Source organism: Cupressus sempervirens, chromosome 5 (genome assembly GCF_028749045.1).
Source record: "Cupressus sempervirens isolate cs-2001-9-10 chromosome 5, ASM2874904v1, whole genome shotgun sequence".
Lineage (NCBI taxonomy): Eukaryota > Viridiplantae > Streptophyta > Pinopsida > Cupressales > Cupressaceae > Cupressus > Cupressus sempervirens.
The window spans coordinates 897,076,647-897,103,999 of record NC_143122.1 but is presented as its reverse complement, the minus strand read 5'-3'; the positions used below and the strand labels follow the sequence as shown (position 1 = coordinate 897,103,999).

Sequence of the window (27,353 nt, the reverse complement as noted above, 5' to 3'; positions counted from 1 at the left end):
TATGAAACAAACCTATCGAACTTAGTGAAGTTAATTATTATACTTTAAAAAAAAAAACAATTGTACTTTTGCCCTCGTATTTTTAGACATGACAGCATCTTATATGAACTAATAGATCACATAACTCAAAAGCAGTGTCCTGTTTTTCTCTGTTTTCTTGTGCCCAGTTTTAAAGATTTTTACAACCTTATGATCACACATCACATGCTAGAAGATGATTCGGAGGCTGTTGATTGGACTGTTGTATCATCTGGAAAAGGCTGAGGGGCTATAACGATATCAACAGTACCTTCTAATATTTGAATCAGTCTGCTCATGGAAGGCCTGTGAGAAGGGTTGTATTGAATGTACCACAACCCCAGCATACTCACCCTCTTAGCTATTGCTTCATGTTCGTCATCTGTTATATCTTCTCCTCTCAGCTTTCTGAATTCTCCCATTGCCACCTGTTTGAACGCCCATTCTGTATAGTAAAATTTGCTGGATCTGCTTGCTCTCATATCAAAATTCTTTCTTCCACCCACCATTTCCATGAGCAACATACCATAGCTGTAGACATCTGATCTGTCAGTCACGGGTCCATTGCTTCTAGACCACACCTCTGGAGCCACGTAGCCAGGGGTTCCTCTAGCGCCTGTCAGAGAAACATGGCTTTCTTCTCCATCTGTTAATTTTGCCAGACCAAAATCTGCAACCTTTGGGGAGAAATTGGCATCCAGCAATACGTTATGAGGTTTTATGTCACAGTGCAATATCCTATTTCGACATTCATCATGTAGGTATGCAATCCCACGAGCTGTGCCCATTGCAATGGAGTGCAACTGTTTCCAATTCAATACATTTTGATCATCTTCATGGATGTATTTTTCAAGAGAACCAATGATCATGAACTCATAAATCAAAGCTCTTTTAGACCCTTCCAAGCAATACCCTCGGAGTCGGACAAGATGTAAGTGGTGGATCCTTCCAATGGTAGCCACTTCATTCAAAAATTGAATTTGACTTTGTTTAGATTTATCAAGTGTCTTAACAGCAATCATACATCCATTGGGAAGTTCACCTTTGAAAACTGTACCAAAGCCTCCTTGACCAAGTTTAATTGTAAAACTTTTGGTGTATCTTTTAATCTGACGATAATAATATCTTGTTTAAATTCCTGCTTGTAAGAAGTTCTAAACTGAGGGAGGTGCGAAATCAAGGGGATTCATATATCGTCTGATGTCTTGCTCCTCTTGCTGCTCTCTTTTCTTTCTACTAATTCTTCCGTAAATGAAGATGATGATGGATATAATGACGACACAAGATATAGCGCCTACAACTGCGATGAAATACATGGCAAACTCTAATTAACAAGACATGTCGCCATTTTCCTTTTCTGGAAATTTTACAACAGACAATTAATTTTGAATGGAGAAAGCCGCCAATCTAAACTGATTTACCTGCTATATACTTCGATATCTTAGGCCATGTTCTAGTCCACCATGACGCTTCACCGAAAGGGTCTACTATTTTTTCTACTTAACAATTATATAACGCTTCTTTCACTATTGTGTAACCTCCCTTCCAAATTGAATGTCCTGAGAAAACAAATTCCAAGATATTGTTTTAAGATTTTCCTGCATTTTCTCTTTATTTTCTGATTATATTTTTCGAGCCTTTTCGTCATGCCTTAACTATTAATTATAAAATTCTGATCTATGAAACTTACCTCCAGAGCAGTTTTGTGCGTGGGGACCGTCGGAACAAATGCATGCTTTATCGTATTCAGAGGTGCCATAATCGCAACAAAAACCCCCAGAGGATTCACAGGATGAGCACTCAATGCTCTTATTCCATTTGACATCGAATCCTGTCTGGAGGAGTTCCCTCAGATTCTTTTCATCACTGATGTTGTAACTCTTGCTGTTCGTAATGATAACACCATATCGATCTACACAACTCTCGTCACTTCTTGACGGGGACAACTGATAAGGAAGGAAGCAGCACAAAGTGTCTCTGCTTCTGCATTCCAAACACTTGACGCGTCGGAGAATGTTACTGTACGAAGGTTCCTTCTTACAGATAAGAATGCTTCCCGATTTATATTTATCAGAAAGAGAAAATTCCGAATTTGACCAGACGTAATTGTCCACGACGTAAGGATCCGAAAAGCTGTCGCAGGCAATCCGAATGGTTCTGTTTGTATAAGTTGACTCTGTGATCTCTCCAACTACCCTATATCCCTCTCCCGGACAGAACCCCAAAGGAGACATATATAATAGAGTGCTTTGATTCCTTCTGCACTCAACCGTCGCAGAGCCGCAATCGTTGAAGGGGTATTTGATGAGGGAATGGTTGCATATATAAGGAGAACAACTCTGATAAGAAGGATATTCAAAGGCATTCCTGATTGTCAAGGCAGCAGAGCATATAAGAAAATTACGAAAGAAAACACAGAAACCCATGAAAATTAATAAAAATACTTCTGTTGCAAAAGCAAGTTATGAATTCTGCAACATCTCCTGGTCTGGTCTGAGATTTGTAGAAGATGAAAAGGAAGGAAGGCGGAAATAGTGAGTCAAGGAAGGAACAGTAAAGAAATAGAGTCTCACTTGACCAAATGCAGTCGTATGAAGCAAGGAACGAGAAATAGTGAGTGAAGAAGGAACGCGGAAATAGGGAGTAGAAAAAACTGAAAACGGAAATATTACAATTTTCCCTTCCAATTATAAAATATGTTTTATTAATTTATTTAAATCTATTATTAGTGAAAGTCTTGCATTCAAATTGAAGTTTGCGAAAGGAAAACTTGGATCATTTGATAATTTCATAATAGATTTAACAATGCAAGACTTTCACTAGTAATTAGATTTTAAAGATCCAATAATAGTGCAGAAATGCCACAGTTGATCAAATGCAGCCGAATGAAGCAAGGAAAGAGAAAGAGTGATGTAACAACGTGGAAAAAGGGATTCAAAAATTGGAAACTGATAATATTACAATTTGTCCATCTAATTATTTTTTATTAGTTAATTTATTTAAATCTATTATTAGTGAATGTGTTGTATTAAGGTTGAAGTTGCAATGTGCATTTGGAATCTCCCTCGGGTAGTGTTGAAGATGGAATTGGCAGGTTTGGGGAATGTGTCAGCTGATGGGATGGAGAGACAGTGAGTTAACAAAACATAGATTCGCTGCTTCAATGAAGAATAAATTTCTGCGGGGTCTTTTCACCAAGAGGAGTGCAGAAAAGTAATAATGAGCTCGGAATAGCATTGCTGAATGGTGACGAAAAGACCAAAATTAAAATAGGATGTGATATAGGATATTCATGAAATACAATTAATGTTTGCAACAAAAGTTTCGTATACTAAATAAATGAGAGGGTGAACCATTCCATCAAGACATTATATTTTAATATTATTTGTAACTTTTTATAGGTTTTATTTTTATAGGATATTCATGAAATACAATTAATGTTTGCAACAAAAGTTTGGTATATTAAATAAATGAGAAGGCGAACCATTCCATCAAGACATTATATTTTAATATTATTTGTAACTTTTTATAGGTTTTAAATTATGGTGAAAGTTTATAGTTAAGCAATTTATAAAAAAAAAACAAAAGTAGCTTTACATGGCACCTTTAATTGAATTTAATTATCAATTAGTAAGTTTTTATAGAATAAGGTTTTATATGTTCTAGTAAATCATCTTGTGGGTTTGATCATCATCAAGAATATTCTTCTAATCAGATTTTTCCTTGAGAATAAAATATTTGTGGAATTTGATTTTTATTAGTGAATGTTTTGTATTAAGATTGAAGTTGTCTATGCCTCCCTTCGAGTAGTGTTGAAGATGGAATTGGCAGGTTTGGGGAATGTGTTAGTTGATGGGATGGAGAAATGATGAGTCAACAAGACATAGACTCATTGCTTAAATGAGGAATAAATTTCTATTGACTCTCACCTAGAGAGTGCGGAAAAGTAATGAGCTGGGAATAGCATTTCTAAAAGGTGAAGAAAAGATTAAAATTAAAATAGGATGTGATATAGGATATTCATGAAATAGAATGAATCTTTGCAACAAAATCTTTTAAATAAATGAATTAGATGAGAGGGGCAAACCATTCCAATAACATATTATATTTTAATATTATTTGTAAGCTTTTATAGATTTTAAAAAAAAATTATGGGAAGAAATTTCTTCGGTCAAGTATTTCTTCATTTTTTTAACATAAGTAGGTTTACTTGAAAAGTTTATGTAATTGAATTTAATTATCAATTAGTATTTTTTTTCTAGAATAAGGTTTTATATGTTTTAGTAGATCATCTTGTGGGTTTGATCATCATCAAGGATATTCTTCTAATCACATTTTTCCTCGAGAACAAACTATTGGTGTTATTTTTAAAATATTTTTTTGTGAGTTTCAGATCTAATTATTTGTGGATGGTTAAATGTTTTTATTTTTTCACAATTAATTCACCCTCCTCTCATTTGTGTGAGGTGCATTGTTATTCCTAAGATGACCATATTGTGAAGATAGGTCACTATATTCATTACTAGGAGTGAGTGATAATAAATGTATAATTGGTAAATCATGATCAATATCAATAGTATCATAAATATCATGAGAATCATGAGCATGAATCTCAGTTTTAGTATTAATAACATCAGCATTAAAATTATTTTATTAATCTAGACTAGTTATGATACATACAAACATATGATAATCATCTATTTGTTTGTTTGTTTTAAATTTGTTAATATTCACCTCCTCCATAGCTTCATCAATGGTCTAGTAAAATGAAAGTGAAGCATTAGGCATATGAGGGAAAAAAACATATTTTGAGAAGTACATCCACTAGCTTTAACTTGATTTTTGTGATGAAGATCATGAGCATGCTATTTACTTTTAATCTAATTATATCCCTAAGGTGGGGTTATAATCCTTCCACATTTGGTTGTTTCCTACTTTAGGTGGAGGAATGAAATGGACAACACTAGGTGGAGGGATAATGTGAGGATGATTTGTGTAGGCAAATGAAGGATGGTTTTTGTAGGCAATAGGAGGAGGAGAAGTAGGTAAAGGAGGAATGGGTTATATAGGAAGAAGACCATAAGTAAGATCATCTTTGGTTTTACTAAGTTCAAATATCTTCTTGATCTTGATGACTTGGTATCAACAAAAGAAATAATAAAGACATACCTAAGGTGGTTGAGGTGCAAAATATAAGAAAATCAAGGTGAATATAATCTTAAGGCCTATAAGGATGATAAATAGTATTATTAATTGTATTGATGAAATTTAAGACATGCTTGAAGTAGGGAATATATAAATTTAATAGAGGAAAGCCAAAGAATACTAAGTTTGATTTCAAATTATTCAAAATCGGAGATGATAATGAAATTAGTATCCATAATTTTACCAAGAATTTTTAGAGGAAAAGATATGTAACCAAGGGACAGATAAAGTATTGCAAGCTTGAATCAACATTCAAATCCATCATAGAAATATATTTTCTAATGTTTACTAGAAAGGTGATCTTTAATTTTTACAATCACCAAGAAATTAGGATCAATAATAATACAATGGGAAGGAATACCAATAGCCATAGTGATAATGAAAAGAGGACCATCATGTTCCTTAAATCTTCTAGATTGATTAAGCGTAATACAAGGTAGAAGTAGAGGTAGAGGTAGAGTTTTACATTAGAAATGAGGATGAGGTTGGTGTAATACATGATCAACTTGATTAACAATGTGATTGGATTCATCAACTGTGTGATCGTAAATATTATTTGTAGAAGAAAGAGGTTGCACAATAGCATTGGTTGATTGCGATGGAAAAGGACTAGAGTATATTTTCAAATATGTTGGTTAATAGTTTGTCTTCCTTAATGTTATGGTTTATACCTTGACTCTTGAAATGCCCGATTTCTAGTGGAAAACAAAGCTAGAAAGAATCTACTTTCTAATAAAGTTGAAGAATTTAGAGCAAGCATGGAAAGGTCCTTGAAAGATTGTATTAATGAGTCTAGCTGGTTATTGAAGAGAAAGTATTAAAAGAAATGGTTTTGGGGACTATTATGGAAAGTGCAAATGTGAGAGTTGATGAGAAATTCAAGATACAAAAGAGAATGATTAATTATAATTCAGATGATGATGTTGTTAATAAACCAACAAATGATGAAGTATTTCTTGAGACTAACAATGATTTATAGAATGAAGGAGAGCAAATGTAGGAACAAAAGTTGAAACCTTTAGTAGAGCCAAGAGTTGAGATAAGAACTCGTACTTTAGGTAATAATATGATAAATAATCATCCACCCAAGAAAATCATCGAAAGCAAAGATAAAGGTGTGATGACAAGAAGTAGAGTCAATGAAGAACTATGTTTGATATCTCAAGTTGAACCTAGGAATGTATATGAAGCATGTAAAGATGATCATTGGAAACAAGCTTCAAAAGAGGAATTGAATTAGATAGTAAAGAATGAGGAATGGGAATTGTTCCCTAGGCCAACAAAAAAGAATGTGATAGGAACTAAATGGGTATTTAGAAACAAGATGAATGAATAAGGCGAAGTTGTAAGGAACAAGGCAAGATTGGTATGTAAAGGTTACTCACAGTAAGAAGGAATAGAAAATGATGATACCTATGCTCCTATCGCTAGAATAGAAGCAATAAGGTTATTCTTAACATATGCAACATATAATAAATTCAAATTATATCAGATGGATATCAAGTTAGCATTTTTGAATGGAGAACTTGAAGAAGAGTTGTACATAGAATAGCCCAAAGGTTGTACTTTGACATATGATAAGGACATAATATGCAGACTAAAGAAAGCATTGTATGGCTTGAAGCAAACACGTAGAACCTGGTATGGAAGGTTGGACAAGGATTTGACAAAGCTTGGATATAGAAAAGGTATGGCAGAGAGTAATCTGTATTGGAAAGAAATTGATGATGGATTAATGATCTTGGTAATATTTTTTGATAATATCATATTTTGAGGAAAAGTGTCATGCCCAACTCACTTACAGCCAAAAGAACCAGTAAATACAATTTTATTTTTGTCTTCATAAGATTAAGGTTGATTAATATAATAGATATAGAACCATAATGAAATAGAACTATAAATTCATGACAAAGCTATTATCAATAACATAAAGTGAACATACATAAGAGTGAAGTAAGACTTTAAATATCTATTGATAATTTTTTTTTTTTTTTCAGAATATTTTAGGACTACAATACCACAATTTTCCTTCATTTATTTCTAATACAATAACAATAAATAACATGTAATTTCTTCATTAACTTATTCACTGAAAAAAAAATCACAACACATTAGCAATAGTACAAACCATCTTGTGCATATTACAACACACAAGCTACCACAAACTTCACATAAATATGTCCAAACAAAAGTGGTGGTTACTTCAAATGGGCGACTCTCACATGTAGAATACAATCTCAAAAAAAAAAAATGTGCCTCTTTGCACAAATAAATAAATCAACAAGTCTATCTTCAAGCTTTCCAATTTCATAGGTAGTGATGTGCAATAAAACACACACCAGCAAGCCCATGGGTACTCTCCTCCCAACCTTAGGCCTTATATAACACCACCCTCCAGCTGGGAGAACCGTGACTAGTGGAAAAATACATTTCTAACAATCATTCACATCACAATGCTCACATTTCAAAAAATTGTTTACATGCTTACAACTCACATATAAAAAAAAAATCCCCATCCAAGGTATAGCACTTAGGATCACATATTGATCCATATCAAGGGGTAAGGGTGGAACCTAAATGTTGGGGAGACTCCACTTGCACTTATGCCTTTACTAGGCTATTCAAGTCACATAGGTCCCTTCACAAGACATCTTTATTGAGCTCATACTTTCCTTCACAACACATTATTACCCCATTATAGCCCCTTCAATATATAAACAAGTGGTGTATGGGGCCCATAAAATAGATACAACATCCCTCTCCTAATCCAACGAGAGACTCTCACCAAACACAATCCCAATGCACCCCTTACCCACACAAGGCTCTCTTTTTCCTACAAGAGATGAGGCTCACCTTGTGACACCCCAATACACATAACTAAAAATAAGAAAAAAAGAACTCACATCACAAAGTAAATACACTACAACCATACACTAAGATTGAAAATAAAAGAACCCTCAGACTTTTGTGAACACAACATCAAATACATCATCACCATGCACAAATCTATAACAAGAACTCTTAAATCTTATAAACACATCCACCATCTCACCCACAATAAGTATCACATGAAATCACACAACCAAAAAAGTAGGAACAAATATGAGCACAAGTGTTACGTAACAAAAATGCACAAGAAAGGTTAGTTACCTTGCTACCTAGCTTGCTTCAAAATGGATTTGGACTTTCTTCCCTCTACCATTCTGCTTTCCTATGCTTATTTCTTCCCCTTCCCTCCCCTAATCTTCTAGATCATTTTCCCCCTCAAAAGCTACCCCCTAGCTCCTTCTAGAGTTTTTCAAAACATTCTACCCTATTTCCTCCTTTCACACTTCCCAAGACACATCTCCCAAGAACTTTCCCTTCTCCTTATGTTTTTCCCAATCCCCAAATTCGACCAACTTGGACAACCTCACTTTTGGGTGACTTCCAAGATGCCTAGGGATGCCAAATATACTTAAAAATGCCCCCAACCTCTAGGTGTACCATATGGGCTTTAAAATAAGGCCTTAACCTAACCCTAGAAATGGTTTTAACCTCCTAACAACTCACTAAAGGTTTGCATTCGAATTTTGCATGGGAAAAACTCTCTTGGTTCAATAAACAAATGTACCTTCCCTAGTTTCCCTACAAGGCTACCCCTTGCTTTACTCAACCACCTATTTATCCCCTTGGCATGTCACATTAAAGGACATGTGTCAAGTGACACAACAATAATTTACAACACTTCAACACGCTAATCACATCCACATGCAAATTACATCACATAATAATAAACCACAAATTACATAATATAAATCACAACTATATTCAAATTGGCTTCATTAGTAAATGACAATGGAAATTAGGTTAAACCCTCCTTAGGGTTAACCTTGGCTTTAATGCACCTAGTGAGGGTTATCCATATGTCCATGGGCTCACTACCTCCACACTCCATGGAAACGTCAGTATTCCCATATGAGGAAATCAATTATAAATCAAATACATGGAAAATAATATACATCTAATGTCCATGACCAAATAATCAATATGTAAATATGCATCTATAATTCATAGATTAATTGTCCATAACATGTCTTAAGATTTCTTACTTTACATTCATGATATTTCTCTAATCCATATTGTCAATATCATTCATCATGGGTACTTCTATTTTATTCCAATTATGGAGTCAATCCATATACACCTTTATAGGGAATCAAATTTAAAATGCTAAATTTTAATTTCTTTTCCATCAATAATCATGACCTATGAATTCTAAAGAAATTACACATAATTGATAAAACTACACATAAATTAATATCTATTATGAATCAAAAGGACTAGCTTAATAATTCACCTAATCCTATCCATTATTCAACAAATTCATATACCTTTCAATATACAAATGCATCATATGCTAATCCACATAATTACTCTCTTAAATGAATGATTCATATAGGGCATCTTCATCACATTATAAAGCTTATTCAAATCAATTGACCATGATGCCACTACTAGGGTATGCTTTTGTCTTCAAGATAATAGAATTAACGAGAGAAGGATTATGTCCATAATAATCTATAATCAACCATTGATCTCCTAATTTAGATATCTAGCTTTCTATCTTTATAGCCCTCTATCTTGATAACCCTAATTAAGCATGAGATGTTATGACTTCTCAACAACCACATAAATTTCTAAAAGAATAAGATTATATATTTTTATTTTATCCTAATATATATGTCAAATTAAAGTTCATAAAGTTTAATGTCTTCTTCAAACAAGTTCTAACAATGTGTCATAAGAAGGCATAATTGTGACTTATAATCTTCCTTAACTCTAGGTGGAATACTACATCTTGCTTACTTAATGTTTACAATTCTTTAGTAGAGAATTTAGATATGAAACTGTGGTTTTATTTAGTGCATAAGGAGCAAAATCTTACATACTTCCCCCCTAGGGTTCGACTTCCTCCTAGAAGTTAGCCACGATTCCAGAAGGTGCACTTGACACTATATTATGGTTTAGCGATGTAATACTACTTTTAACTTTTGGGATCTTTTATTCTTATTAGTTGGAATTTTGAATTATTAATCCTATATGGTCCTTTTCAAATAAGCCTCGAGATCCCAAATTAAGTATATCACCAATGATTGGTTAGCTAAGGATATAATATAAGTTAACTTAGATAGATAGACAACTCTTAGGGAAACAATAATTAATAAAATCATTTTACCGAGTGGCTTAGTTGAGAATAATCACACATGTTGATAACTTCTCAAATCCCTTAATATTTTAATGGGGTCATTGATAATTTGATATAATACATGATACTTCCCTAAGTTCACAATGTTATGAAACAATAACATGATCATTACTTTAAATATATATGGGTTAAGATACTCAAAGTTCATTTCATGATGCTTTTTTGGCTTCAATTTTATGATAACCTTCCTATGTACAAATCTCTTATTATAGAATAGTTGTTAATTCTATACTTAAATGATACTTTCTAAGATGACCCCCCCAAAAAAAAGCTAGATACCTTTCAGTATTAAGGATTGTGGTCTACTCTACTAAATCTCAAACCCATAGAGATACATCCTCATGCCTAATCCTCTCCTTCTTTGGTTTACTAAAAATCCCCTTAGTTATGGCCTTTTCAAAAATCATACCATAGCCCATTTTTCAACAACCATTACTTGAAAGTCTCAAGAGTAAATTTAAAATCCAAAAGAAAATATAACACTTTCAAAGTCTAAGAAAACTTGTGTGTCGCTAATAATCAAAACCTTAAATAAAACCAATAAAAGATGTCCTTGAGGCAAAACAGGACCTTTAGAATTAAACTTTCCCAAGTGGCCCCAACTCATGCCATAAAATGTTGGTAATAGCACAAAACATCAAAAAGAAACAAAATATATTTTAAAAAAAAAAACCAATAAAGGTTATCATAAAAGTTCGCATCAGAAAATAATTTCCACCTTACTAACAATTTCCACATTCAAAACATGGTGTGGCCATACCCAAGATTCCAAGGGAATAAGGAGACATTATAGTCTTATTTCAATCATACATAAAATTAATGGTACACTTTTTTTTAAAGATTAGATTGGTAGTCTAATATCCACCAGACATACTTGTGCTACATTTGCACATCCTTGAATAAGATAGAAGAAGGATCTATACAAGAAGAGTGGAAAAGAAATCACATCCTCTATACATATCCTTCAAAACCCAAGAAAGGCTTGTGAATGCACATTGGTCATCCTTCTTAAACTAGGTGAGGCTAGATAATTCACTTGATGGTCAGCAAATAGTCCTTATCATCTCTCTTCCTACTTTGAAGTATAGTGTCTAACATACTGACTTTCCACCCCAATTTATGAACATGTATTGACCCTCAACTTCTAACTAGTAATGAAGTTGGAGGGTGTTGATATCGCCTTTTTTAAAAAAAGGATTTCCATACATCTACATAATAGATTAGGGGGTGTCAATTCATGTTATTAACAGTTCACAATGAGTACTTTAATAAGATAATTAGCATACTTCCCATAACGATGGAAGATGAATTCAGATTGTTTCATTATATTTATATTGACAATTGTTATAATGGATATAACTTAGATACCATAAGTATGCATTTAAAGTATCTTACCTTATGCACAAACGAGGAGTTCTTCACTCTGATTAATCATACACATAGATCTGGTTCTATTACTTTATAGGAACATGAGCAACTATCATACATAGATAATTGTACTCAAATCTTCCTTACTATGTCTTATTTTCTTAGTTACATTTATCAATTTATTTACTCTTCTTAACGTCATATTACTTACCAATTCTCATGTTCTCCCTTTTATCTTGTATTTGCAACTATTTTTCTCTATATATTTAATTATAACTTACTCATATCATCATGGTTGTACTATTGACCATAGTTGTGAGCATATATGTATCATAATATCTTATGAGTTATCTCCTTCTCGGTTTGATTACTTATCCTATCTAGTCTAATACAAATCTCATTTACCAATTGTGCCTTATTGTGCTAGTTTATCTTAATTACTAACTAATTACTCTTTTAAGGTTATAATAGCAATACCATTTTACTTGCTAGGTTTATGTTCATAGTACAAGATAATTGGTTATAAGTCAATTAATTTTCATAATTATGGGATCCTAATATCCCATATAAGGAATCGTCCCCTATATTAGTCCTTGGAATTGACTTCGGAGTTTATAATAATATTAATTGGTTAACACCTTGATAATATGTAATCATGGAATAGGTGTTCCTGAATAGTCATATTTAATCCACCTATTACCTTAACATGTTGGGTCTCAAATGTTCATCAAATGTACTTTTAGGTAATTCATCCATAGGTATGTCCACTTGTTTTAGGTTTCACACCTCCTTAATATCTTCCTTAGCATATTATACCCTTAGATGGCTAATTAAATAAAATCATTCTTGTAACATTACTTGTTAATATAACTCTTGTTTAACCACATGATGTGTCAATTAAACCTGTAGCAATGTATTCAACTGTCATGTAATAGCTAATAACTTGGACTAATATCTTGGATAACAAGAACATATATAAAGATTAACACTCTATTACCCCCTATTAAACACTTATCAAAAATAATATTTCCTTTAGGTGCAGAATCCCAATCTTACTATTGATAAATAAATAATTCATTTATTATTATTTTTTAATTAATTATTATTATTATTATTTTTAAAAATAACTTTTTTTGTCATTCTCTATATGTCTAGTTCAACTTGTAATAACTTAATTTCCACGAAACCACTCAAAGTCATTTTTGCCCATGGACTTTGTTTTCCTTTTTTGGTATACCTTAACTTCACATTTATCAAAATCACAATAACCCCTCCTCATAGTTTAATAACACATTGCAATTTAGTTATGTCATTATCAATTAATTATTTAATAACTTTTCGCTTATTAGTTTAATAATGATTAAGTGTGAATTCAAAAATAAAACTTATGTAAAATAAAATTGATAGCTTTAAATTTCAAATAAAAGAGGAATATGGATTGGTGGAAGTGAAATTTGAACATATGACCTCTTGGATTTGAGTACTTCAACCCATCCTACTAACCAACTTTACTCTTTCTCTTTATTGATTACAAGTTTAAAATTTACACATGAAGCTATCCTCTTTCAATCTAGGTCAAAGGGTCAACCCATGACTATTTACAAATTTTTAAAAAAAATTTGACTTTCTCCCCAAACCCTAACCCCAATTTGAATTTAGGGTTTGAGGCAACATAAAACATTCATTTATGTCATTTTACAAGTTCATTTGACATTTTCTTCACATGGGTTCTCAAAACCTTACGTTTTTTTTTTGAAATCTCTTCTCCATTTCTTTGTATGCATTAGAGTTTATTGTAGGTTGAAATAATATTTTCTTTAGGTGCCTAAAGAGGCACCTATCAAACAAGCTGAAGGGAAAAAAGAAGAATGGGTTACTGTTGGGCGTAAGGGCAAGGCTCCCTCGAGTCCCTTGCCCCCCAAGAAGTCCTATGTTGCGATCACCACGGTTCCTCCTATCCCTATAGTAGCATCAATTCTAGCCAGTGTAGGGATGCAAGTGACAAACAAAGGAATTGTTTCTAGAGTTTAGCATGTTATAAACCCTGTTGGTTCATAGGGGATTAAGGTAGCCACTAGGGTTTCTACCTTGGCTAGGGTGCAAACTCCTCTTGCTACCTCTTCCATAGCACCATCAGCGATGTGGTGTTCTTGCAGTCCTCCTGCATGTGCGGAGATACCAGAGGTGAAATGTTAGGTTGTAAGTCTAGAGGGTTTTCTGTATGACTTCGACCATGTTTCTACCTTCTTGCAGAATAGCTAGTCCTCTCTTGAGGATGAAGATGATATGGAAGAGTTCTCATGAACTTCCTATCATGGAATGTTTAAGGTTTCACAGACCTCCCTAGAAAGTACTATATTTGAGATGTCCGTCATAGACTTGGTAATTTAGATTTTCTTTGTCTGCAAGAAGTTAAAATCTTTGGTTTCATGCTTTCTTCAACATGCCATGTAATTTGGTAGGATGGCGTGATGTTTTCTTCCATGCATGAAGTTGGCCGAGGTGGTGTAGTTACTCTCCTATCACCTCACCTTCATTCTAACCCCATGCATAGAATTATTTGTCTTTTGCTTTCCATTAACAATCATTCTTTTGGAGTCATTAATGTTTATGCTTCCAATGGTGTTGTGCAAAGATCTTAGATGTAGGCCTAGCTACTTGACAACTTGCCTCCAGCTACTTGGGTTATGTGTGGGGACTTTGATTGGCCTCTGACAAAGATGACATTCTACCTTTTCGCTACACAGTTGGGGAAAGACAAGCCTAGTATTAGATGCACAATAAATTGAGCCTTTTTGATCCCAATACCAACTGCCACTAGGATATTGGTGTTTGGCACACTTGGTCCAACATTCAAGCTAGCTCTGACCGCATATTAAATGCCTCGATCATGCTATGATTAGTACACAATATTTTTTCTCTTTTTCTAAGGATTGAGATTTGCCTATCATTCTCTTTCTAGATGTGACTTTATCTAACTACTACCCCATTTATTTTGTCATTTCTTGGCAAACAGTTGTCCCAAAGGTGGCCAAGTCTAAGTTCTTTCTCAACACATTTGTGTTGATGCATGGTTCCACTATTTCGTACATCCTACGTGTTTAGAACTTATAGTCATGTTTGCATTCTCAAAGGGGTTGGATTCAATGGTGGAATGATGCCATTACTAGATTTTTTTAGTTCTTTTGCACTTATGGGCAACAATTGGCTATGTTCCATAAATGGTCATACGAAGCTAGTAGGCTTGCCCAAAAAAAAGTCTCTGAGGCCCTCACCCTCAATCCCTTTGATGTGAATTTGCAAATTCAGCTTGCCATGCTTCACCATGACAAACAAATTGTTAATAATTATGTTGCATGGGGAGCCCAAATCAGAGCCCATCTCCACTAGTTGGAGGTTGGCGACAAAGCCTAGAAGGAGTTTTTTCAAGCTCTTTGTGCCCATCATACCAATGTTGGGATTAAAAAAATCAAACAAGGAAATGCTATTCTATCATGTCTCCCCACCATCTTGCAAGCATTTTTTTATCACTATGAGAATGTGTTTGCTTCACTGGGAAATTTGGTTGCTCAGGAGGAAGCTCCTAGAAAGTGTATTTCTATTACTCCAAACCATATAGCAACTGAGCAAAACACTTTCTATGAGCAACTTCATTCCCTCTGAGACCTTAAAGAGGTGGTCTACTCCATGGTGGATGACAAGTCCCTTGGGTGTGATGGGTTCCCTTGTGAATTCTACAAACACCTCTGGGAGTATATAGGTCCTGATCTACACAAAGTTTATCTTGAAGCCTATCACTCTAAAAGCTTAGGAGCCATTATAAACAAAGGAAATATCAAATTCATACCTAAAGCTGGTGATCTAGAGGATATATGTAATTGGAGACCCATTACCCTTTTGAATGTGTCATACAAGATCATTGCCAAGGAACTCTCTCTCAAAATCAGGCACATGTTGCCCTTAATTGTGCGACCAAAGAAAACTAGAGTCATCAAGTCTAGATATATTATTGACAACATCATTGCTACCTAGGAGAGAATGGAATGGGCTTGCATGTCCAATTAAAAGGCCATCTTTTTAAATATAGATTTTGTTAACACCTATGATTGCATTGAATGGTCCTTCATCTTGGCTATGCTCTAGGCTCTAGGTTTTGCCCCAACTTCCGCCAGTCCATGGAGATGCTCTTTGGGGATGCTAATGCTTGCATTACTATCAAAATTTGCAATTGAAGGCTTTTGGACCTTTTCGTTCCATTAGACAAGGTTGTCTGCTTGCTCTTGTGCTTTATGTCCTTACTATGGAAGGTTTTAGATATTTATTTGCACATTTTGTGTCCTCAGGATTAGTTCATGGGCATTTCCTTGCCTAAATCATCCTCCCAATTAGTTAATGGAAACTTTATTTATGATTCTTTTCTCACTCTTTTAGAGGATGAAGAAAACATCAATAATGCTTTAAGTTGCCTAGACACCTTTTGTCAAGCTTCTAGTTCTACCATTAAATGGCATAAAATGCTCTGCTTTAGCCAATCCTTTCTCCTAGCTCCACCTTAGCTTAGCTAGTTTGAGTGGAAATGGGTTGCTCATGGAGAAATCTTCTACTTTCTTGGCATTCCTTTTGCATATTGGCTAAGACTAGCAAAATGCTAAGATTCTTGTAGCCACTCATGTGTATTACTCCTCCTATTGGGCTCCATCCAAAGCTTCTTACATGAAGGTGGATGTAATGTCCCCATTTTAGCAGTTGACCAAGTGTGTGTGCGTTAGCCTTGTTCTACATGGTCCCGAGAGCTAACGAAGGGTTTAATGGGATCCTGGAGTGTTTTGGCCTAGCCATTTCCAGTTTGGGCCAAAATGAAGTTGATTACTCAGTTTTAGGCATACTTACTATTTTTAGTAAGTCGGTAGGACATAGTGCAGGTCAATTTTGGTGATTGGATTTGATACTCCTTGGTGAGATCTTTTCGATGAGCTATCACTCGCATTATTCGAAGTTCGATTGCTATTACATTTTAATGCTTGAAGTTTTATTAAAGTAACGTCTAATTTAATTGTAAAATATTAAAGTGTTACTTTAATATTTATTTTATGGTGATGTGTACCCAAGGGAGACATAAGGGGTATTTTAATACATGTTTTATATATTACACATCTTTTATCCCACATTGCCCATATGAGTTGAGCGGACCCTTGGAAATAGAATAAAAAGAAGCATTTGTGGCTTCATTAGGCAGGTTGAATATGAGAAGAAATTGGTGTGTGAGTTGCAGCTCTGTTCTTGGAATTTGAGGACATCTATCCTCTCTTGTAACATTCTACACGTCATTCCCTTGAGGTTTTGCCTTTGGAATTCTTTGTTATTGGCTTCATTATCAAGCAGTTTAGTTGCATTTTCGGCTACAGGCAGATTTGGTATTTTGCTCATATCTTCTTCACTACTTGTCCGACGCTTATGCCGCTTTGAGGAATGGTATTATGAAGGTAGTGGACTGATTGAAGGACAAAGTATTGTAGTAGCAAGTTCGAAAGCATGGGCTGGAGTATTATGTCAATACTACTGAAGTAATTAGTGAGTTGATAAATCTGCCATGTATTTGGTTTTATGAAATCTGAAAATAACATTTTATTAGCAGTAGATAATTTCCACTTTGCATATCATTGTAGTTTCTTTCTTTCTTATGTTGTATGATACCAATTCCATGCATGAAAGACAACAAACAAATAAACATTTGATTTCTAGAGTTATAAGGGGTTTAAAACATTAAATGAAGAAGTAAGAAGTTGAATGCAAACTGTTTGACATAATTCCTTTCAGCAATTTGGTTTAGTTTTTTGGACATCCAGGGGTGCCTATTATAGTGGTATCAAAACTATAAGTCCTGCCATCCTGTGGAGGTCTTATAGGAAATTTGAAATAGCCAGATAGAGGGAAAAAGTGTTTGATGAAATGTCAAAACACTAAAATCAGAAATAAGTAAAAAAGAGAGGCTAAGCATATATGTTTGAGCATGCGACAGGGGTCTTATAATTTCCGCAATACCAGAGCAAGACAAAATAGGATTTCAGACTTGCAAAGCAAACGGTCTAGTATGTCTGTGCAGGTGGACATTGAATCCAACCATACAGACACAGAGGAGATATTCTTTGATCAGGACAATAATATGGGTGATTGAGATGACAGGAATACAGGATTAGGTAGAGGCGGAAATGCTGGTCCAGATCAGGGGGAGGTATTGTTCAGACAGTTACTAGATACATTAGAGCAGGGGCAGCGTATGCAGCAGGAGTAGAATAGGCGAATGGACATGATGTTGCAGCTCATGGCTAGACAGATGGGTGTCAATATTAATCTAGGTGATGCCAACAACAAAAACAATAACAACCAGGGAAACAATAACAACGGGGGAAACAATAACCATGGAGGCCAAGGCAACAACAATGGTCCTGAGAATAACATTAATGGTAATAATGGACACGGCAACAATGGGAATGAGGTTGATAACTTTAGACACGTTGCACGCCCAACATGGACTGCGAGCTCGAGACCTCTTCTACCCACTTTCCCACCCAGAGATCCAGTTCAACCAGTAAACGAACTACAGATTACCGAGTTACAGGATTAGTTCATGAAGGACTAAGAGGCTAGTGGACCAGAGTTTCAGGCGGATATTTCCCTTAGAGATTATATGGACTTGAGGATGAGACACATGCCTAAAGTAGGAGGGAGGAATCAAAACTTTGAGCTGAGAAAGAAAGTTGGAAAAAATTTCTTTACCTTATTATGATGCTTCAGGGAAGATGACTGCACAAGCTTGGGTGCAGAAGGTAGATACATACTTGCAGCTAAATCCTATGCCTGAGGAGGAGGCTATAAGGTATGCAGCTATACACTTGGATGACGTTGCACATGAATGGTGGCATCATGGCATGGTGACTTGGGGGCATAATTAGATTACATCCTATGAGGAATTCACCAAAACATTGATTGAGAGATTTGACACTAAGGATCCGGAGTTACATTTCAAGGAGCTAGCATAGTTAAAACAGTCAGGTTCTGTGGATGCTTACATTGCCGAGTTTCAGTGCTTATCTGTACTTGTTACTGATATCTCTCCTAGGAGATTGGTGGTGTTATTTTGTGATGGTCTTGCTGATCCATTATGAGGTTGGGTGAAGGGACATGATCCACTCACCTTAGCTGAAGCAACTAAAAAGGCACGAGATTTAGCCCCTTCGGTATACAAAGGAAAAAACCATTCAATAGATTCTTCCTACCGCAAGGACAAAGACAAAAAATCATTATAGAAAGAGTATAGCAAACCCAAAGAAGGATAAAAAGTAGTAGGCAATGAAACCTTGAATGAACTTCGAAAGAAGAAGCTATGTTTCCATTGTAGAGAGCCTTGGGACTTATCTCATAAATGTTCTCTCAAGGCTAAGGCAAATCAAATGGAGTATTTTTTAGCAGAAGAGTCAGAGTCAAAATGGGATGATCAACACTATGATTCAGATGAGGGTAACACTATAGAGGAGAGCAACATTCCTAAGGATGATAGATCGTTGGCATGCTTGATAGGGGCCCAAAAGGCAATCACATTTAAGGTCAGGGGTACTATCCAGGGGCAAAAAGTGATATCTCTTATTGACACTGGGGCTACACATAACTTCATAGATGCATAGTTGGTAGCTAGGAGAGGGTTACAGACAGAGGAGCATGATGGGTTTAGAGTCATGGTGGCTAACGGTGATAATTTATTATGCACTCGAAAGATATCTAATCTTTGCATCAGGTTTGGAGATGGCTACAAGTTGGAGGATGAGTTCTATAATGTGGACATGGGAGATTATGATGTCATCCTCAACATGACATGGATGGCTTCACCAGTTGAGTTCACACTCAATCTAGTGAAATTGGAGATGAGATTCCAGCATGAAGGCAGAACTGTGGTACTTAGAGGAATTTCAGATGGAGGTTGTAGAGTAGTGTCCTTGAGGAGAATGCAATGATTTTTTCGTCATGATGACATAGAGTGGGCGACAGAGTGCTACATTATGCCAACTTCACTAGAGCCACAAGAAAAGAGTCATCCACCAGATATCCAGAAGATACTTGATAGACACGCTAAAGTATTTAGTGATATTCCTCATGGGGTTCCTCCTAACAGAGGGATGGAACATGTTATTGAGCTCGAGGAGGGAGCCAAACCAGTTATGATTACTCCTTATCGTCATCCTAAGAAACACAGGGATGAGATAGAGAAGACGATTAAGGATTTTTTGGAGATGGGGCATATCAGGCCCAGTAAGAGCCCCTCTGCTTCAGCAGTAGTATTAGTAAAGAAGAAGGATGGGACGATGCGCATGTGCATCAATTACAGGGCACTGAATAAGAAAACAATTAAAAAGAGGTATCCCATTCCTAGGATTGATGAGTTGATTGATGAGTTGCATGGGGCATGCTTCTTCACCAAAATTGATTTGCGATCTAGATACCATCAGATCAGGATGAGAGCAAAGGACATTGAGAAAACAGCCTTCCGATGTCACTATGGCCACTTTGAGTTCATGGTTATGCCATTTGGTCTAACCAATGCACCTGCTACATTTCAAAGTTGTATGAACCAAGTATTCAGGAAGCAGCTGAGGAGATTTGTCTTGATCTTCTTTGATGACATCTTGGTCTTTAGTAAGACCTGGGAGGAGCACTTACATCATCTGGAGGAGGTGTTATCTATTCTGGAGAGAGAGTCATTGTATGCCAAGGAATCTAAATGTGAGTTTGGCATGACTGAGGTCCTTTACCTTGGGCATATCATTTGTGCAGATGGCGTTCAAGTTGATCCCGAAAAGATTAGAGCTATTGTAGAGTGGCCTACTCCCACAAACCTTACACAGCTTAAGGGATTCTTTGGTTTATGTGGTTTTTATAGGAGATTTGTCAAGGGATTCTCACAGATTGCTACACCCTTGACAGATCTTACTAGGAAAGGAGCCTTTGTGTGGACAGGGGCAGCACAGAGGTGTTTTGAGCATTTCGAGCAGGTAATGTCTTCATGTCCAGTTCTAGCTCTATCAGATTTCACGAAGCCTTTTGAGCTTCATTGTGATGCATCAGGTGATGGGATTGGAGCAGTATTGATGCAGGAGAAGCATCCCATTGCATTCGAGAGTAGGAAGCTCTGGGGAGTTGAGAAAAGTTATTCTGTCTATGATCGGGAGATGTTGGCCTAAATGCATGCATTGGCCAAATTTTGATCATATTTGGTAGGTGGACGTTTTGTGATCAAGACTGATCACAATAGTATTAAATACTTCATGAGCCAGTGTGATCTTAATGATCAGAAATAAAAATGGGTGACTAAATTGTAGGCTTATGACTTTGACATAGAGTTTGTCAAAGGTAAGAAAAATGTGGTGGCTGATGCCTTATCTCAGAGACCTCACTTATGTGCTCTGGTAGAGATTTTAGGAGATTGGAGAGATTGGATTATAGCAGAGTATGTCGTAGATGCTTGGGCTTCTGGATTGATTTCAGGTACCATACAGAATGATCGCTATGAGGTGATAGATGGATTGATCAGAGTTTAGGACAGGGTTTATTTGATTCCATCATCACATTTCAGAGAGGCGATACTGAAGGCATTTCATGATGCACCCACAGCTGGACATCCGGGGGTCTTCAAGACCTACAAGAAGATCCAAAAGTAGTTTTCATGGAAAGGGCTCAAGGATGATGTTCAGAGGTATGCCAAGGAGTGTGTGGTTTGTCAATAGAATAAGGGAGAGCACACATTTCCTGCAAGTTTATTATAGCCCTTGCCCATTCTTGATAGGAAATGGGAAAGTATTTCAATGGACTTCATCACTAGTTTACCATGAGTGCAAGAAAGGGATTGCATCTATGTGGTGGTGGACCGCTTCACGAAGTTTTCTCACTTCCTTGCTATTCTGTCCACTTACATAGCAGCACAGGTGGCAGATCTTTTCTTTAGAGAGATATTCAGGTTACATGGGCTACCCAGATTCATTGTCAGCGACTAGGATAGTAAGTTTATGAGTGTTTTTTGGAAAGATTTGTTTAGGTTGTGTGGTATAGATCTTACACCTAGCACTAGTTATCATCCGCAAACAGATGGGCAAATAGAGATTGTGAATAAATGGGCAGAAGGATATTTGAGGAACTATGTAACTACACAACAAAAGGCTTGGATCAGATGGTTGCATATGGGAGAGTATTATTATAACACCACTTATCATATGTCCATCAAGATGACTCCTTTCATGGCACTCTATGGTTATGAAGCACCTAGCTTCATAGATTTAGTTTTGGGGGACAGTAGAGTGCCCAAAGTCAAAAACTTATTGCAAGATAGTCAGGACATCCTGAAAGTGCTCAAAGAGAATATACAACAGGCCCAGAATCAACAGAAATTGTATGCTGATCAACACTGAATAGAGCATAGTTTTGAGGTAGGGGATATGGTTTACTTGAGGCTACAACCATATAGATAGTCATCGCTCAAGAAGAGCATAGCTAAAAAGTTGAAACCTAGATTTTATGGTCCCTACAGGGTGATTCACAAAGTGGGCAAAATCGCCTATGAGCTTGAGCTTCCAAAGGGCAATCGAGTGCACAATGTGTTTCATGTGTCTAGGCTTAAGAAAGCCATTGGTGAGAGTGTAGTGCCTTCTGCAGATTTACCCCCTTTGGATGAGGAGGGGAAGCTTGTGTTAGTACCCAAGGCTATTTTGGACACCAGAGAGAGGAAGCTTAGAAATAGGATAGTGAAGGAGTATTTGGTTAGATGGAAAGACCTGTTGGAGGAAGATTCTACATGGGAGAGTGAGCAGGTCATTCAGTAGGCTAGACTGAGATTGCTTGAGGACAAGCAATTTCAAGGGGGGCGGATTGTAATGTCCCCATTTTAGCAGTTGACCAAGTGTGTGTGCATTAGCCTTGTTCTACATGGTCCCGAGGGCTAACAAAGGGTTTAATAGGATCCTGGAGTGTTTTGGCCTAGTCATTTCTAGTTTGGGCCAAAACGAAGTTGATTTACTCAGTTTTAGGCATACTTACTATTTTTAGTAAGTCAACAAGACACAGTGCAGGTCAACTTTGGTGATTAGATTCGATACTCCTCGGAGAGAGCTTTTCGATGAGCTATCACTCGCATTATTCGGAGTCCGATTGCTATTACATTTTAATGCTTGAAGTTTTATTAAAGTAACATCTAATTTAATTGTAAAATATTAAAGTGTTACTTTAATATTTATTTTATGGTGATGTGTACCCAAGGGAGACATAAGGGGTATTTTAATATATGTTTTATATATTACACATCTTTTATCCCACATTGCCCATATGAGTTGAGCGGACCCTTGGAAATAGAATAAAAGGAAGCATTTGTGGCTTCATTAGGCAAGTTGACTATGAGAAGAAATTGGTGTGTGAGTTGCAGCTCCGTTCTTGGCATTTGAGGACGTCTATCCTCTCTTGTAACATTCCAGACATCATTCCCTTGGGGTTTGGCCTTTGGAATTCTTTGTTATTGGCTTCATTATCAGGCAGTTTAGTTGCATTTCCGGCTATAAGCAGATTTGGTATTTTGCTCATATCTTCTTCACTACTTGTTCGACGCTTATGCCGCTTTGAGGGAATGGTATTATGAAGGTAGTGGACTGATTGAAGGACAAAGTATTGTAGCAGCAAGTTTGAAAGCATGGGCTGGAGTATTATGTCAATACTACTGAAGTAATTAGTGAGTTGATAAATCTGCCATGTATTTGATTTTATGAATTTTGAAAATAACATTTTATTAGCAGTAGTTCATTTTCACTTTGCATATCATTGTAGTTTCTTTCTTGCTTATGTTGTATGATACCAATTCCATGCATGAAACACAACAAACAAATAAAGGTTTGATTTTTGGAGTTATAAGGGGTTTAAAACATTAAATGGAGAAATAAGAAGTTGAATGCAAACTATTTGACATAATTCCTTTCAGCAATTTGGTTTAGTTTTTGGGACATCCAAGGGTGCCCATTACAGTGGAAAGATTGCTTAGGGATTTTCTCTGGTTCTCTAGTTTTGATCACCATGGCTTTCAAAAAGTGGCTTGGGATTTTTGTTGTCTCCCAAAAGAGTTTGGTAGTTTTGGCTTGCTTTCCACTTGGAGACAAGGCCTTACTCTTTGTGCAAAATGGATTATTAGGGCTCTCTCAAGAGATGAAACTTGGAAGTTTCTAGTTTGGCACTACATTTCTTTCGGCTTCCTTGTCAATAGGCCTACTTGGAAGGTGATTGGTTTTGAAACCCTTTTCATTATGCATGAACCCATGGTTATTCAAGGCTCCTTCATCATCAAGAGCATTTGGAAAGCCTCGGAGGTTGTTAAGCCCTAGCTTCAATGGGCTGGAAATGAATTCCACAATGGCCTCTCCTTGAATCTGCATAACATATGGTGGTCTCCCTTATTTTCCATTTAGAGTACTCCCCTCACCAAGACTCAAGGGGCCAGTGCTCTATGGTTTTTCAAATGTGGCATCAAAACTCCTAAGGACCTCTTTTCATGGGTCACCATGAGTTTCAGGACCTTGGAAGATATGCAAGTATAGTACCACCTTGTCCATTCAGACTGGCAGAATTTTAACCTTCTACTTTCTTCCATCCCTGTTCACTTAGTTCATAAAGTGGGAATTCAGTCTATTTGCCCTTGGTGGCTTTATTGGAGGTGGTTTCCCACCACTCCTTTTTCTAATTACAAGCCAATTTTGGGTTGCAGATGGCTTTCACCTCATCTTCCCATGGTGGATATGATAAACCACAGATGGCATTTGCAATCTTCTCTTTCTCAATGGAGAAAATGCTCTGACACCATATCGAATGCTATAACTGAACCCTAGATTGTGCATTTTTCTTTGTGCCTGGCCTTCCAAGGTCTTCCCCTGGGGCCTTGGCTCAAACACATTAGGGTTCTTGACTCTTTCTTGCATATTTTTTCATTCTGAAAGCATGCTTAGAATTATTGGCATTGGATTCATGATTTTTTCAAGCCATTTATACCTCAATCTTTCTCTTGGCATATGATTTTACTAGGTGACTCTTCTAGATTTACTCAAAAGTTCACCCAGATTTGGCATACCTTTAGGCTGGAGATCTTGTTTTCTCTATGGAAAGATAGGAATGTTGTTCTTTTCACACACATTTTTTTGGATGTTAACATTTCTATGTATACTAAGGCATGCATTTCTAATAATGTAATTATACAGATTCAGGTGCAAGCTAATAAAGTTGCACTCGAAGTTTCTTTCCTACAAGAGCTGATCAATCATTTGGGCAATGCTCCTTGTACTATCACTAGGGTTCCTCCTAATGCCTCATCAGAGACCTTAATGCCCCGCAGCTGCCATCGTCAGCAGCACTCCTCCGGCTGCCACTTGCACACCCCACACTCCTTGGCTTCCCACTGCTGCTCTCCCAGTAGTGGTGATGGCAGATGGAGGTGCCGCTCAGCTTCCCCACCCCCATGGTGGTACTGGTTGGTCCCCGGCTCCTCCTCCTAATTCTCATCATGCACACTTGGGGAAGTTGCCTCGCCTAAACTTGGCGATTTCTTGTTCACGGCCAAAGGCTAAAGATGGGGAGGCTACCACTATTGTTGCTATTGTTGACGATAGCTAAACTATTCCTAGCCCACCCCCCAATCCTAAAGATGATTGGGGTTTTCAAGATAAAGATGATCTACCACCTTTGGCTGGCACTGCTTTGGCAGTTTGAGATTGTCTTATATATATTTTTTTGATGAATAGTTTCTGATTCCGACTGCGGCCATGTTTTTAGTCTGGCTTTGGCCATGTGAACTCTTTAGCAAGGTGATCTTGTATCCCCTGACCCTTTTTTTGTGAATTGTAAACTGAGTATATTTTATTAATAGAAAAGTTCACTATTCATCAGAAAAACCAAAATCTTCCAGTGCAATTTCTTTATTTGATCTTGCTTTTGACTTGTGTTGTGGATCATCGCAAATCTTGTGTGCTTTTATTAATATTTGTGCTTTTTATCTCGCCTGGTATCTGTCCTTTATAAAATACAGATCGATGCTTGTTTTCTATCCTCTATTACTTGCATTAAAGGTTTGTGGTCACGTACTTTTGGGTCTGCGCCCTCTTCCTAGGGTCCCACACGAGTGACTACGCATGTATTAGCAACCTTGTGTGTTGCTTTGGCTTTTGGAGTTTAGGAGAACATTTTTTTGTTTTAGGGGACTGCGTGCTCTTTGGGATCAATTTCGCACAATCAGCTTCCTTGTCCTACACTCTGGGCTTCACAATCACCATTGAAATCTCATTTTACCGACCAATAATATTATCTTTGGGTGAGCTATTTGTCGGTCTCATGCATTTCCCTTTGGACTATGAGTACACTAGGCTTCTTTTGAATGCAGACATTCTTTGGTGAGAATTTTTATCGGGCTTTCTCACCCCTTTGTACTCTATCATTAATACACAATCAGTGCTCAACTAGACATGCATTGGCCCAGTTTTACGTGAAAGTGTCTCCCAAATGCATGTATTTGGGAGTTATCTAGTGCTTTTTTCCTTGGATATCTTGTTTTGGTGGAGTCCCTTATTCTCTCCTAGGCTCACCTCAGTTTTGTGCAGCTCACAATGCCATATGGCTACCTAGCAGGTTGGAAAGAGTGCAAAGGCATGCGTCTTCTCCACTCAAATAGACCACGCCTAGGAAAGAATGGTTAGGCGTATGAGTAGATGGAAGGTAAAGCGTTAGTGTTAGCTCGCAACTTGCGATTGTGTGCAGATTGGATTTGGGAGTCTCCTCTAATAGTAGTAAACTTTTGACTAGCAAATTTATTAAAGTTTGGTTAATTTTATTTATTACCCAAGTAGTTTCACTTGCAATCTGAAATGTGTGCTATGAATAAATTACTATCCATTTGATTTAACCAAAATCAGTTCTGCGACTTAGTTTATCAATAAGTAAATTCTCATATAATAATATACGTTTTTTTAAAATATTTGTAGAAAAAGAAATTTGATTTAAAGAGAAACAAAAACCTAATGGGCCTAGGTCCTAGTTTACAAACCATGCTTTGATACCAAGTGTCATGCCCAACTTACAACCAAAAAAACCAGTAAATTCAATTTTTTTATGTCTTCATAAAATTAAGGTTGATTAATATAATAGATCTAGAACTATAATGAAACAGAACTATAACTTCATGACAAAGATGTTATCAATAACAGAAAGTGACCATACATAAGAGTGAAGTAAGACTTCAAATATCTATTGATATATTTTCTTTCAAAATATTTTAGGAATACAGTATCACAATTTTTCTTCATTTATTTCTACTACAATAATAGTAAGGGTATGTGCAGGATCATGGTGTACCAAACTATGGCCTTAAGTGGCAGTGAAATATCAACAAATTAGGGTTATGTCAACTTGACACATAATTTTAAAGTGGTTTTGGACTTTATATCAAAAAGTT

The 27,353-nt window shown here is 36.3% G+C and overlaps 1 protein-coding gene across 1 annotated transcript; it reads right to left on the bottom strand.

Moving 5' to 3' along the window:
- Window positions 1–200: 200 nt before the first annotated feature.
- LOC149558818 (rust resistance kinase Lr10-like) lies at window positions 201–25,369 on the bottom strand. The gene is given in 3 exon segments (XM_089831064.1): window positions 201–1,318; window positions 1,709–2,385; window positions 25,230–25,369. Coding segments are annotated over 3 exon segments (1,935 nt in total).
- Between the last annotated feature and the right edge of the window lie 1,984 nt (window positions 25,370–27,353).